This window comes from Panthera onca, chromosome C1, assembly GCF_046562875.1.
Source record: "Panthera onca isolate mPanOnc1 chromosome C1, mPanOnc1 haplotype 2, whole genome shotgun sequence".
Classification (NCBI taxonomy): Eukaryota; Metazoa; Chordata; class Mammalia; order Carnivora; family Felidae; genus Panthera; species Panthera onca.
Genome location: NC_138346.1, coordinates 135,784,822 through 135,800,608, shown reverse-complemented (window position 1 = coordinate 135,800,608; position 15,787 = coordinate 135,784,822). Strand labels below are relative to the sequence as shown.

At 45.4% G+C, this 15,787-nt stretch overlaps 1 protein-coding gene across 1 annotated transcript; it reads left to right on the top strand.

Annotated features, from left to right (window-relative positions):
• Nucleotides 1-10,729: 10,729 nt before the first annotated feature.
• Nucleotides 10,730-13,870, top strand: GPR88 (G protein-coupled receptor 88). Its single transcript, XM_060621922.3, has 2 exons — nucleotides 10,730-12,129; nucleotides 12,535-13,870. Exon 2 carries the CDS (start codon nucleotides 12,604-12,606, stop codon nucleotides 13,756-13,758), a length of 1,155 nt encoding a protein of 384 aa, XP_060477905.1. The 5' UTR covers nucleotides 10,730-12,129; nucleotides 12,535-12,603; the 3' UTR covers nucleotides 13,759-13,870.
• Nucleotides 13,871-15,787: the final 1,917 nt, after the last annotated feature.

The following is a 15,787-nucleotide window of genomic DNA, read 5'->3' as shown; positions in this document are numbered from 1 at the left end:
TCACACAATGGGCAGCATCTAATAAATGGGTTGAGGCTGTGAAGGGATTCTTTAGATAAATTTTAACATTGTCCTAATAATAAATTCTGGGAAATTCTTTTCCGAGTTGTGTCGTTCTTTTGGTTTTAATGGGCTTAAACACTATGCACCAATACACCTGACGATATTATAACTGGAATCCTATACTTAATACCATTTTATTGAAAGTATGTATTGTGGGTTTTACTCATTATGTTACTTTTATTTTAAGAAGTAATATGACTCACAAAAAAAACCCAGAAATTAATAAGAGTAAAATATTTAAATCTTTTATTCTCACAAATTGGCTAACCTGAATTTTGATAACAGATCATACGTCCAGATTTTTTTTTTTTCCAAAAGCATGTTCTATATAGGGCGCCTGGGTGGCTCAGTTGGTTAAGTGTCTAACTTTGGCTCAGGTCATGATCTCAAGGTTCGTGGGCTTGAGTCACACATTGGGCTCTGTGCTGACATCTCAGAGCCTGGAGCCTGCTTCAGATTCCATGTCTCCCTCTCTCTCTGCCCCTCCCCCACTTGTGCTTTGTCTGTCTCTCTTAAAAATAAACATTAAAAAAAAATCATGTTCTATACTCAAATAATGACTCTATCTGAATACCTGGAATGTTATGTGTTTTCTTGTTCCTGCACAAAAATGATATGCTGGACAAAAACAGACCCTGGCTCCTCTTGTGAATTACATTTTAAGGTTTCTTCTCATATATATTACTTGCCATATATTGTCAATCCTTTCAGTGGTCCACTTACTTTCCACCTTCTTCAGGATGCCTTGTCATATGTTGTGTTTGGTGAAGTGTAATTCCGCCCGCCACCCCCACCCCCCACCCCCCCCACCCCCCCCATCACAAAGCTGTGGCATCTTTAATGTCTGCTTTTTGTTGCTGTATCCCAGGTACCTGACTCATCATAGGTATAGATTAGACCCTTTTATTTCACTTGACTTTTACTTTTTTTCATATCTTCTCCCAGTGCTTCAGAAATAAGTGCTACATCAATTTCATTTTCTTGGGTAGACCTTGGCCATTAGATGTAGAAATCTGAGTGAAATCTGGTTTGAGACAGCTTCCTGCTAGGAGCAGACCTTTGAAGAGGCTTTATCAGAAAGGATTTGGGAACACTTAATGGCCTGCTCCCTCTGGTGTCTTTAATGGTCTAGAAAGAACTGAGACAGTGAGAAAGGAATCAAAGAAAGTAACTCACACTGACCCACAGAGATTGGAAAGTTGGCTGTGGGTTGCTATTTTATTCATTCATTCATTTGACCAAATTTATTGAGGGTTACTGAGGAGATACAGCTGTAAAGTGAAAACTTCTGTGCTCAAGTTGGTAGTCTTTTGAGGAATACAAGCACCTAAACAATGGCCATCCATTTTGAAGACACCCTTTTCCTGGGAAATGCTGATGTTCTTGAGGGGAGAGTGTGGAAAAAATCTGAAGAGAAGGTGTGGTCAGAGGAGCCTTTCCAGAGGAGGACCATGTGTTGAGATGGTTTTGAAGGCAGCAGGAGATGTAGGAGTAAATATTGGTATCTATTTTTTTCTGATTTTCTGATTTTACTTTATTTTTGAGAGAGAGAGAGCGAGAGAGAGTGAGAGAGCACCAGAGTGTGAGCAGGGAAGGGGCAGAGAGAGAGAGGGAGAGACACTGAATCCAAAAACAAGCTCCAGGCTCTGAGCTGTCAGCACAGAGCCTGACACAGGGCTCGAACCCATGAACTGTAAGATCATGACCTGAGCTGAAGTCAGATGGTTAACCAACTGAGCCACCTGGTGCCCCAAGGTATTTTTTCTAATTAAGAACCTGGTAAAGAACTAGAAGGAAGAGCCATCTCCAGACCAGTGGAGCCGTCTGGTGCTCTGGTTCCCACCAGCCCTCCACACCAGCATGGTCTGTACCTTCTAAACTTTATGATACCAAGAGGAGAAGAGATGGTTTGTAGGACAAAATGAACTACCTGATGAATCCTTACTGCTTTTCCACAAACTGACAAAACTAAGAGATGAAAATCTTTTTAACTTTATTGGAATATAACTTTCCAGGCTGTCCATTTCCTCAGCTGGCCATGTTTAAAGGATTTGTATACATAAATTGAACACTAAAACAGTTGTAACGTGAGCTTCCTATGGAACTATGATTCTTAATTCTGACTGCATTAGAATCACCCGGGCAGTATTTTAAAAATAGTGGCACCAAGGCTCTACCTCAGACCAAGTGAACTAGAAGGTGGGGCATAAGCCTGAAATTGTTTTTTAAGCTCTTCCTTCCTCCCTCCCTCCCTTTCCCCTCTTCCTTCCTTCCTTCCTTCTTAAAAACTTCCCCAGCAATTCCTGGTACACACCAGAGCTAAGAAATTGGGAGAAGAAAGCCAAGTTTTCCAACCATTTAACAGTGTCTTTTTAAAATAAGATTTTAATTTTTCAGGGTGGCTTTCACAATTGACATTTAGGTTGAGATATAATAAAGAGTACCCTCTTATGTATCAGTCAACAAATATCTTGCTCAAGGGAATGTGCTAGGAACTGTGGGGGAATAAAAAGAAGTGGGACAAAGATGAGAAGGCGTCATCTCCATGCCTTCATCATGCCTGCAAGGAGTTCACAGTCCAGTTGGGGAAATAATATTGTGAGAGAAACCCAACTTTAGTTGAGGACACAGGGGCCTGTAGAGCCCAAGGACTGGGAAGTGGGTGGGCTTCAGGTACAGGTAGAACCAGGAGCTTGAAACCAGCAGGAATACCTTTTCTCTTTCTCTGCACGGCAGATAGCAGGGCTACTGACAACTGTCACATGCTGCAACTTAAGCCTTAGTCACCTGGAGAGACATTGGCTGACTTTAAGTTTCAAGTTCATACCCAGGGGAAGGGATTCACATTCACCTCTAGACTTATGAACCATATTTATTAGGTTGAGGGAGTTGGGCTCACGGAAGAAAAGAGCACCTCCCTTTGAAATCAGGTAAAGGATAGTAGTTTTCTGGACAGTAGGTGTCCTAGTCCCCCCAAAAGTGTGGAATAAGGGGTTTTCTGAGCAGACAAAACAAACGTCCACGACACTTGTATAGCAAGACAAAGATGTTATAGGACAGCCCTGGAGAACAATGTTGTTCAGAAATAACGATCAAGACATGGTACAGAGTATTGCTGTACCCCACTCGAAGAAAGCTGGATCTTTGGAGCAGCCTCTTTGCAGACAGGATCTGCGTATACATTTATGTTTCCCACCAAATGTGTGGTATGTGGGGTGGGGGATGGTCGGACAAAATGAGGCAGTGCTTGTAAGGTGCTTAGCACAGAGAGTCACCGCCTACCCCACACCCCAACCAGAGGCAAGCATGGAGAGTTTGGTTTTATCTATGGTATTTGAAAGGCATCTAAGTGGATTATGTCTAATATGCAGTCTGAAATGTGCTGATGTCCTTAACTCTTGTTTTTTAATATTTATTTTTGAGAGAGCGAGGACGAGCTGCAGAGGGGCAGAGAGAGAGAGGGACACAGAGGAGCCGAAGCAGGCTCTGCACTGTCAGTGCAGAGCCCGATGCGGGGCTCAAACTCACTAACTGTGGGTTCATGACCTGAGCTGAAGTTGGAGGCTTAATCGACTGAGCCACCCAGGCTCCCCATGATGTCCTTAACTCTTAAATTCCATGACAGAGAGGCTTCGAACACATATTTGACAGTTGTTTTCACAGAGGTTCTGAAGGCTGTGTCCAGCATTTGGGAAATTTTTCAAGGATTATAGAATAATGAAATATGCTGAGAAAAGGGCTGCTGGAAACTGCAGTGTCCATTTGCTTCCTGAGCTGGGAGTAGGCTCCTTATTTCTGAGATGAAGAAAATAGAATATATTAGTTTTTCTAACCACCAGTGATTGTCTCAATGAGGTAGAAACAGGATAGTAGCTCCTGGTTGTCCTATTTGTTTCCTAGTCAATCTAATTTAAACTTTAAAATTACATGACCAGTTTCTTAGATTTTTCTTAAGTAATTTCATTTTTTATCTCAATTCTGCTTAACTTCAATCAAGGATGATAATTGTGGCCAGGTACCGAAGAGCGTATGATCTTTTCCCCCATCAGTGATATGTGAGAAAACACACACACACACGCAAACACACACGCACGCGCGCGCACACACACACACACACACACACAGTGCTCTTTTAAAGTAATTTGATCTCATCACTTCAATTACCTAAAATAATTCCTAAATGCTTGAAAACATGAAACTGGATGGTCTCCATCCAGTTCCTATCTCTACCAGACAGAAATATTTTTCAAGCACATTTAAAAAAATAAACTATATTAAACCCTTACTGGAAAAAAAGCCACTTCTGGACAGAGACCAAGCCAAAGCAATTTTAGTTTAAATTGGTTTTCCTGGAAAAGCTGAAAATGTAGTTCAGAAAAGAAATGCTTTGGCAACTTTACAAATCAACACTCAAAAACTAACATGATCATTCTACATGGCCTCTGCTTCAGTGGTTCTCAAATACTAGTGTAGAAAAGAATTGCCTGGGGAGCTTGTTAAAATCAGATTCCTGGGCCCAGAGAGTAGTTCTGATCCAGAACCAGGTGATATTGGTATAGGAGATTTGAAGACCATGGTCCAATTAACTCTGAAATGACAAATTTAGAGATTTATAAATTGATAGTGCTAGAATGAAGAGTTGTGTTTGCGTTTATTATGTTACCTTGTCGTGTGTTTATAAATTGTGTTACTCTCAAAGCCCACTTCAGTGGACTAGTGTCATGGGACAACCTGGTTTGAGGCATAGATCCGTCACTATGTGTGTGATTTGGGGGAAGTCATTCACTGTCAATTTTCTGTAAAGTGAAGAGATTGAATGACATCAATGCTTTTTTTAATTTGAGAGAGAGAGAGAGATTGAGCAGGGGTTGGGGAGAGGCAGAGGGAGAGAGGGAGAATCCCAAGCAGGATCCACACTGTCAGTGCAGAGCCTGATGTGGGGCTCAAACTCATGAATCATGAGATCATGACCCGAGCCGAGATCAAGAGTCAGACTCTCAACCTACTAAGCCACCCAGACATCCCAACATCAAATGATTCTTAACCCTTTAAGATTACAGACTCCTTTGAGAAGCTAAAATAATTATTTAATCTTCTCCAGAAAAATGTACAAACACACACATACATGTTTGCACACAAATTTGGGGAAGATCTCAGTTTTCTTAAAATGCTTATAGGGACTTCCTGTGGCAATGACTCAGAGCTGGAAAATTGGTTTATCTAAACCTGTGTTTCGTAAGCCAGCCTCACTCCCTCCAGATTTGTTCTTTGAGAGGGTGTGTCCCTTTACGCCCTCCACTCCTGCCCCAGGTTGGGAATCACCATCGTCATTAACATGTGCAGCACACTTACACCCTGGCTACTTGGTGAAGCTGTTTGCATAAAAATAATCATTATAAGACTCCCCCCAACCCCTTAGACGTAGGTGACATTATTTGCATTTTCCAAATGAGGAAACTGAGATCTGAAAGGTGAAATAACTTGCCAGCAATTACAAACAGGCTCTGGCTTTTACCCTGAGCTCTTCACCTCTCTGACAGGGTTTCTCAGTCTGGGCGTTGTTGACATTTTGAGTTGGATAATTCTTTACTGTGGGGTTCTGTCCTGTGCATTGTGAGATGTTGAGCAGTATCTTTAGTCTGTACCCATTAGATGGAGTAACACCCCCTGCCCCCATTTGTGACAACCAGAAATGCTTCCAGACATTACGAAGTGGCCCCCAGATGAGAACCATGCCCTGTGGTACTGGCTGATGACACTACCCTTAGTAGGGAGCTGCTGTTGCTGAGGCAAGTTTATGTGCTCTCTCAAGTCTGACAGGGCAGAAGAAAAGTTGGGAATCATCATTACAAGGCTTCAGGTATCCCAGGTAAAGGGCTTTAGGAAGGAACAAAGCACAGGTCGTTTCCAGTCCATGATTCCATAAATTCATAATTTCTAAAAACTCTACTATTGTGGTTTCTTGTCATACTAAATGCTCACACGTGGTTGAATTACTCCTAAATTTGGCTGTCAAGCAACACAGAGCTGTCGTTCCTTTGCAAAACCTCTTCTATAGTCCAAAGAGGCTCACATACTTCTCAGTTGTGTTCTTTCTGAGGCACCAAGATCTGAGGAGATACAGTTGGGGTTTGAAATGGGCTTTTAGACAGTCTCAGTGCTGTGCTGAGTGAGGTTGCTCTGTGGCATGGCTCACAGCACACAGGGAAGGCACTAGGAAAGAGCAGTTTTTCACTGCAGCCACTCACCCTTTGGTTTTTCCAAAGAATGTGAGAGAGTTGCTAGAGTATGTTTGGTGGATTTTGAGTACTAGGAAACTAGTATCAGTATTAAAACTGAGTACTAAGAAAAGTACACACCGGACCCTGTCAGGGGTGGGTGTGCGGTTGTATGAGCGGGGATTATTATCAACAAGAGCTCTATTTAAAAATAATTTGTTGGCATAAAGCATGAGGATATGGTTGCATGTAGCTTTTAAAGTATTTTAGAAAAATCAGCAATGACAACACTTTGCTGCATGCCTCTGACGCTGGCTGTATCTCTTGAGAAGGTAATTGAGATTGAAATCTTGATCCTACATATCAAAGATTCTCAAGGGACCTATTCAGTCAACAAATGTTTGAGTATTTACAATGGGTCAGGCACTCTGACCAAAAAGGGAGCCTGGCCCTTGACCAGTTTACCATTTGGGGAGAGAATAACCAATCCCTCGGGAGCCTGGCCATGGCAGCCTTATGGTCACGTGTTTTGGGGCACACAGGCTGGCCAAGCCGTCTTGGGAGTTAAGGAAGATTCCTTGCAGAAGATGAAGTCTGAACTCAGATCCGCAAGATGAGAAGGATTTAGCTAGGCAAAAGTGGGGCCAGATGGCAAAGAGACAGCCACAGGAATGGCATGCCCTGAGTAAGTGGACATGCCTGGCAGGAGCAGGAGGAACAGCCGAGGCCCACTCAAGGAGAGCAAGTCTACAGTCTGGCTGGAGCAGGGTTGGGGGAGGGAGATGGGGTGCAGAAGTGAGGCTGGAAGAGGCCGGGCGCTTGTTCAGGGCTACTGTGAGACCTGTGCAGACCTCAGCACTTACGGAGGCCCCATCACACGTCAATCATATCGAACATGTGAAAATGTATCCCCGTCCCACCTTAAAGTAATTTACAAATAACGAGTTGATTTGCAGTTGACTGTTTAATAGCATATTAATTTCTATTACAAACTTTTCTTTTTTTATATTTCAGAGCCAGTAATTCTTTTTTTCAGATATTAAGCATTTTCAAAGGGTCTTGAAAAGCTGGTCTGCTCAAGGCACCGTGCTTAAAGGGCCCAAATGGTAACAGCCTTGTTTCAAACCTTCAGGTTTAAACCTGGGCAAACCTGGTAACTGGCTTCCCTCTACTGCCCACTGTCTGCTCTCTCCTTTCTTCTGTCCTCCTGGAGCGCTGGCAGGACGTGTGAACACTCAGCTGGAGTGGCCTCAGCTTCTCCTGTAGCAAGCAGCTGCCCTCTGACTCAAGTTTTCACTGTTTGGGCTGTATGCAGATGTGAAATTTTCAGGTCACATCCTTAAAAAGGAAGCCAGCTGCCCTTCTTTCTTCTTTTTTCATCTCTGCCAGCTGGGATGTGGATGTGGTAGTGGTGAAACAGTGCCAGCCACGTAGCCAAGGATGGCATCCTAAGGCAATGGTTCTAGAACTTTAGCAACCATTAGAGTCCCTTGTTAAAACAGATCGCTGGGCCCCATCATTAGAAATTCTGATTCAGTGTGTCTGAGTCATTTCTAACATGTTTCCAAGAGACAGATGTTGCTTCTGGTCAGGGACCACACCTTGAATATTCCTGTCCTAAGGGATGGGGGAGAACTAAGGAGATACCAGGGTTTCTGGATTACCTTGCATAGTAGATCTGCCTTCCACCTGGACTGCCCATTCACCTTTGTGAGAGATAAATGAATTATTTGTTTTTTGAACCTCTACAGTTTTGGGTCGCCTTGTTATATCAGCTTTATGTACAGCAGCTAATCCATGTTAAGGAATCTCAACTTTACCAAGGGAGGCGGCATAGTGTGGTGGTTGAGTATGGAAGAATGGGTTTGCATACCCTTTATAGACTCAAGTGCATTTTCAGGACCTGAGAATCCCCACGAACACACTTTCATGATCTGTGTGGACCTCCCTGGTCTGGCTTTGTCCTTCTGATGGCTGACTATGCCTTCCAGGTACCGTCTTAGGTCTGAGAGGATGCCAAGGGATAGCTGTATGACAAGGGTGTGGATGGGACTTGGATGGGCAGGCTGGAGTGTCCTGTATAAAACAAGTCCCTCTGGCTTGTGATGACAGAGCTGAGGGTAGGGAGAGAGGGGAGTGGACAGTGGGACAGAGGCAAGTTTGCCAAGTTGTCACATTCCACCAGCCTGGAACAATCTATGAATCTAAGAATTCTAAATTGAGCCTAGCTTTCCAGTTGTCATGCAAGTATGTTTGTCAAGTTAGAACAGAACATTTTATTTAACAGTTTGATAGCTTGATTGATGCTGTTAAAATATTTGGACATGTGGCCTGTGATCTTATATCTGGACTCCTGCCCTGTTGCAGGCAGGCCCGACATGAGGACCAAATGAAACAATAGATGAAAAGCTCTCAAAATAATGCCCAGTACATGTGGTGTGTATTCAGTAACATTAGCAATGATGATGTTTACGATTCCCCTGAGGACAACAGGGTCTTAGTGAAAGAATTTAAGCACAATAGTGACTTTTGCTCACTATTTCTTCCAACAAGTATTAAGGGTATAGTATGTATCTGGCATTGTTCTGGGGGCTTCCAATAATACTAGTAATCAGACCAAAGCTCCTATTTTCTTTTTCTTTTCTTTTTTTGAAGTTTATTTATTTATTTTGAGAGAGAGAAAGAATGTGGGAGGTGCAGAAAGAGAGGGAGAGAGACAGAATCTCAAACAGAGTCTCAAGCAGAGCCCCAATGTGGGGCTCCAACTCGTGGACCATGAGATCGTGAGCTGAGCTGAAACCAAAAGTCAGATGCTTAACTGACTGAGCCACCCAGGTGCCCCAAAGCTCGTACTTTCAAGGAATGTACATTATCATGGAGGGTGGGGAAAAATAAAAAAAATATTTAACACCTGTCAAATGCTGTCTTTTAGTCTTAGATCACTTTGGTCGGAGGGAGGTAAGATTGCAAGTAGACATCAGTTAGGAGCTTGTTGGGATAATTTAGAGAAGACACGATTGTTGTCTGATACCAGGTAGTGGCAGAGTGAATAGAGATCAGTGAATACATTTAAAAAACATTAGTGTGGTAGAATAATGACACTTGGTGATTGATGGGTATAGGGAGGAAGAGAAAAAAAAAAGAAGGAATCAAAAATTACAGCTAGGATTCTGACTTAGGCATCAGGATAATGGTGATGCTAGTCACTGAGACTGGAATATAGGAGAAGGAGGGACTGGTTTGGAAAGAAGGTGAGGGGATCAGTTTTGGACCCTGGGGGTTTGAGACGCCCATAGAACACACGAGTAATAATGTCCAGGAGGCAATTTTGTATACAGGAGGAACTTTAGCCAGGTGGAAACTATCTCGGGGGTGAGAGCAAAAGCATTCAGAGGAAAAGGAGGTAGAAGCAGAAACCAAGCCATTCTTCCAGGAGAGGGAGTGAGCTTGTGTAGGCAGCTTGAGAAGGAGATGAAGAGCAGGGGAAGTTTTTATTAGATGGTGGTGAAAGTGGCATTTTTGAAGCCGAGGGAAAGCAGCCAGTGGGAGTAGAGAGACTAGACATGTATCACAAGGATGGTTGATGGGGCAAGTTCCTGCTGGGTGCAGGAGGAAAGAAGTGGTCATGAAAATCACTTATCATTTCACCACGGGAAAAAAATGACATCATTTATATAGCCATCCATTCACTGGCTCAGTAATTATTCATTGAGTACCTTCTACATGCCAGGCACTGGTCCTGGTGCTGGGAATGAGCCAGAAAAAAACCCCTCACCCTATTTTATGTAAGTTCAGGAGCTTACAACAAAACCCAAACCAAATAAAAAGAAAAACTTGGTCATTGCCAGGCCAAGGCTAAAGAAGGCATGATCTTGGCAGAAAGGTGAGTGACTGCAACGAGAGCCCCTCAGCAGGGATTCTGCCCGCACAAGCAACAGCTGGGACCAGGAACCTGGAATTCAAATATCGCCTTGATGTGAGAGGAAATCTTAATCTCAACAATGAGATTAGAGGAATCTCTTTGCAGAGATTCTATAAACAATTAGAGGAATCTCTTGTGGGCGTGCTGTGCTTGATGTACTCAGACTCAATAAAGACAAATGACGGCAGGCAACGGACAATGGCTAATTCTCTTCAACATCAATAAACTTGATATCTGAACCTTCAGTCCTCTGAAAAGCAAATCTCTGTTTCTTCTCCTTAATTCCCCAACTCAACTGATTCTGCTTGATTACTGCCTAAAAGGACTAAACCCATCAAGTCGTGTTTAGCTCTAACCTCATTAGAGTTCTTAACAGTCATTAACTAATGCGGTTCTTTGAAAGGGCATGAGGAAGTCCAAGGAGGTACATCTTGTAGTCTTGCACTCGATTCTGAAATGTTCCCCTTGTGGGCAGCCTGGAAAGGACTTAATGCTAGGTGATCCAGGACTACAGCACATGTTAGGTAGGAGGTACGCTTCCAGAACTAGGGAGGAGAAGGGTTGAATTTATGCATGCGTATTCACAGAAAGTTTGGGGAAAAAAAGGGGGGGCTTGGAAGTCACTGGGTGAAAAGTTCTTATTTGACAAGATGTAAAAATGACCCATCCCAAGGCCAGTTGTTGGATGCTCGGCTTAGAACTCTGGTGTCCTGAAACCCCACCTAGCATTGTTTTCCCTCATGCCAGGTTACCATATTCCATAGTCAGTTAAGTTTTCAAATAAATAAGTTTCCCAGTGAAAAATGATCACTGGGAGGGGGGAGGGGGAAAGACGGTTGGCTTTTATGGCAAATTTCCCATGTGGAATGGCTGAATAAGTGCTGCGTCAAAGAAACTTCCAACATCTGACTGCAAATCTCCATCTAAGACCACAAAATAAAAAGTTCTCAATAAAGGAAGAGCCATCTTTGTCATTGACATTGTGGATTATTCAGGTTTCTTTGTTTCTCCCTGACACCTACTTTTACCTTATTTCATTTTTACCCTCTAACCATTTCATTACCCAACACAAGCCAAATTCTGGAAGGGAGTTCGGTGAGGAGAATAAAATAAAAATTATGATTTAAATTGAGACGTGGGGATTTTCTGTGGATAATTGTCCATGTTGCATCTTACCAAAGAAAAAATGAATTTCACTTAGAACATAAAGTAATTCTCTCTGAAAGTGTGGGATGGAAGAGATCAGTCCTGGGTGCTAGAAATATATTTGTCCCTCAGGAAATTCTTGCCTACCGAACGCATGAGGCTAGGATGACATATATTAGGAGCGTGTTAAATTTTATTCTAACACTGATGGGAGGGAAAAAATGAAGGAAAGAAAAATGAAGCAGGGTGAAGAATAAGGTGATTGAGAGAAAAGAAAAGACAGAGAAACTTGTTAATTACAGGACTTTCTGAACAAGATTTTTTTTTTTTCCCTTTCACAAGATAGAAGCTATTGAATAATTCATGCCAAGCGTGGAAAGGCTGCCTTTTCCCTGGGTGATGTATAAGTGAGCACGAGAGAGCTTCGTGTGGGTTCACCACATCAGCCACCACTCTTGCTTCTGAGCACAGGGTGCTCTCCTCTTGAGCTCAGCTTCTGCTTTTGCAGCCAAGCATCCTTCCTTCTGCTGCCTGCCTGCCCACCCTTCTGGGCTTGCAGCCTTCTCCAGCCCTGCTGCCAGCTGGGAAGCCTCCCTGCAGCTGCTGGGTTCTGCCTAGGACCATGTGTGTGGATGTTGCTCGGGAGAAGCAAGCACTTGCTCCTGGCACTGATCCCAGCTGAGTTTCTCCTGTTGATTTTGGGACCACAGATGCTGCTGCTGAGGAGGTATTTCCTGGCATCCCTGCCTCCGCTACTGCCAGCTAAGGACCAGCCCAAAAGTAAGGTATCCCCCAACCCCTCTCCCCTGGCATTTTCCCCAGCTGGGATATCTCTGCTTTGCTTTCTCTTGGAAACTAGGGGCTCCATCTGGCAATATTCCCAACTCTCTCTCTCTCTCTCTCTCTCTCCCTGTGTGTGTGTGTGTGTGTGTGTGTGTGTGTGTGGTGTTTGGGGGGAGATGGGGAGACTCTTGGTATTGCTCTGTCCCAGGGCTTCCCTGGTTCCTGCTGAATGTAAAGAGGCCTTTCCCCTGGCACTGGAGACATTTCCGAGGCAGGCACCTGTCATCTGCCACCCCCGTTCTTCTCGAGCTCCTTCTCTCCCCCTCCCCCAGCCCATTATTCTGCTCCAGCCTTTTGTGTCGGTGGCAGAGGGCTGAAGGGATGTCTTTGCCCTCCCTGCAGGTGGGTGTCAGGATGGGCCGCGCGGTGAGAAGCTGATGCTATCAAGCGAGGTGTGAAGAGTTGGCCAGAATGACCAACTCCTCCTCCACGTCCACCTCCTCCACCACCGGGGGATCGCTGCTGCTGCTCTGCGAGGAAGAGGAGTCGTGGGCGGGCCGGCGCATCCCCGTGTCCCTTCTGTACTCGGGCCTGGCCATCGGGGGCACGCTGGCCAACGGCATGGTCATCTATCTCGTGTCGTCCTTCCGAAAGCTGCAGACCACCAGCAACGCCTTCATCGTGAACGGCTGCGCCGCGGACCTCAGCGTCTGCGCCCTCTGGATGCCGCAGGAGGCGGTGCTCGGGCTCCTGCCCACCGGCTCGGCGGAGCCCCCCGCGGACTGGGACGGCGCCGGCGGCAGCTACCGCCTGCTGCGGGGAGGGCTGCTAGGCCTCGGGCTCACCGTGTCCCTCCTGTCCCACTGCCTGGTGGCCCTGAACCGCTACCTGCTCATCACCCGGGCGCCTGCCACCTACCAAGCGCTGTACCAGCGGCGCCACACGGCGGGCATGCTGGCGCTCTCCTGGGCGCTCGCCCTGGGCCTCGTGCTGCTGCTCCCGCCCTGGGCGCCGCGGCCCGGTGCCGCTCCCCCGCGCGTCCACTACCCGGCGCTGCTGGCCGCCGCGGCGCTGCTGGCGCAGACGGCGCTGCTGCTGCACTGCTACCTGGGCATCGTGCGCCGCGTGCGCGTCAGCGTCAAGCGGGTCAGCGTCCTCAACTTCCACCTGCTGCACCAGCTGCCCGGCTGCGCCGCCGCCGCCGCCGCCTTCCCGGGCGCCCCGCACGCGCCGGGCCCGGGGGGAGCCGCGCACCCGGCGCAGGCCCAGCCCCTGCCGCCCGCGCTGCACCCGCGGCGGGCGCAGCGCCGTCTCAGCGGCCTGTCGGTGCTTCTGCTCTGCTGCGTCTTCCTGCTGGCCACGCAGCCGCTGGTGTGGGTGAGCCTGGCCAGCGGCTTCTCGCTGCCCGTGCCCTGGGGCGTGCAGGCGGCCAGCTGGCTCCTGTGCTGCGCCCTGTCCGCGCTCAACCCGCTGCTCTACACGTGGAGGAACGAGGAGTTCCGTCGCTCGGTGCGCTCCGTCCTGCCCGGCGTCGGCGACGCGGCGGCGGCCGCCGCTGCCGCCACGGCCGTGCCCGCGGTGTCCCAGGCGCAGCTGGGCACCCGCGCCGCCGGCCAGCACTGGTGACCCGGCGGAGCCCCGAGGGAAGCGGAGATGCCGAGATGCCGACGTCAGCGTGGCCTCCTGCTCTCGTCAAGTACCCTCTGCCTGAACGAAGACTCCTGCTGGCCGAGCCCGATAAATCGGTGCGAAGATTTCGCCTTCGACCCCGGTGGGATACCTGTCGAACCAAGGTCTTTCCCTAAATGGGGTCCCCGAAGTCATTTTGAACAGCTACCTGATTTTTACCCTTTGTTTCTGTGTTTTAGGGAAATCCGAAAATCAAAACACCGGAAACTTCAAGAACTTGCACACCGACCTTTCAAAAGAGCAGGTTAATTTATTTCAGCACTGTTTTTGAAAAAGAGATTTGATAATGTATTACCGTTCCCACCTTCATCGTCTTATAATATAGATGAAGCACCTCGAGTGTGCATGAGCCAAAGGAAATAATATTGATGAAGGAAATAATATTTAAGAAGTATTTAGGAAAGTAACCTATCTTTGATGATGCTTCTGTTATAAGTTAGCCTTTGTATCAACCCGAAGAATGAGACCACAGGTATGCACACCAGTATGAGTTGCCATTAAGACCTCATGCCCTTTATTCTTAAAAGGGTTTGTTTTTATAAAGTCGCATCCTTGCCGAATGCGATAGAATCTTAGCCAGTGAGAGAAGAGAAAACAGATTTATTATTTTACACTCGTTTTTGCACTTCTAAGACTGAACATTAGCATTACCTTGCTGAAGTGAAAGTTTTCCATTGTGCTGATTGGTGGCCTGAGCCAGCAATGGAATTTTGAAAACAAATAAGGGGGTTATCTATTTTAGGTACCAGTTTCATGTTTTTAATAGCATGCACACTTGTGGCTACCTTCATTTTGTAATCAGTTTATTCGCCTTATGAGTGTGATTGCAGCTTTGAACATTCTGTACTATAATGGTTGCTAAAGAGAATAAGTCCTTCTGTTTTCTCTTTAACATTTAAAATATCTCAATGCACATGATATAATTAAACACTAATAATACCATGACTGCATAGCTGATATTAGCTGCTATTGCATGCTCCTAGATGTTAGAACTTACTGGGCATGTGGTATACTAAAGCAATACCCTCTAGACAAGGACATTTTGCTTCTTCCAGACACCAGAAGAAGTGGCCGTCAGTTATTTGAAAAGAGACACGGAGATACGCTGGCCACCCTACAGTTCTTGTCTTGACCCACTTTATGAGAAACTCCCAGCTGGGACTTTATCTTGCAAATGGAACCACAGTCAAGATGGATCAATAATAATGGTTTTGGCTCTGCAAAGCGGTCTGTGCTCTCCTAGGGTTTAGACAAGCCACACATGAGAAAACAACACTGTTCTTTATGTAGTTCGTATATATATTACCATTGCACTCAACATTAATATTGTGTCTGTTGAAGGAGGTGTCATAAACTCAGTTATATATAGCAAACAGTTCAAATGGGAATCTGTTTTAAAATGTAGAATTTGAGGCTTGTCATTTCCGTCTTTGGTTTACTAAATTTACTTAGAGATAGTTGAAACACAACATCATGTGAAATCACTTTAGAAAATTAAAATGGGAAAAAAAGTAACTTAAGCTAATCATGTATTAGCCTTGTGACTGCTAACTACATCAAGTATGGGGCTGAACAGTCTCCATGAACTGTGCAGTTCAGAACAAAAACAGCTTGTGTTGTTGCACTCTTGAACATTATCAGGATAGTGGGAACATGCGTGCGTTTGAATAATAATGGAAGTTGCAGGAAACTTGGACATGTTTGTAGTAAAACAAAACAAATATGTTCATTACCAATAATAGATCAGCAGTCATTTTATTAATCTATCCCCTTTGTGCATGTACCATTTCTCTCTCACTACGGTTTCATCTATTCCCATTTTCCTTGATTCAAATATTTAATTAAAGTTCAGACAATGATACCTCTGAGTTTTTTCTTCTGTCTCTGGTCTTCTTGAATATCTCCTCGAGAACACCGTCACAGAGGACACTGTATTCCAAACTATCCACTGGTGATGAAAGTAACT

What these genes read in the sequence shown, in the direction of transcription:
- GPR88 (XM_060621922.3), top strand. Translation starts at nt 12,604, where the DNA reads ATGACCAACTCCTCCTCCACGTCCACCTCCTCCACCACCGGGGGATCG.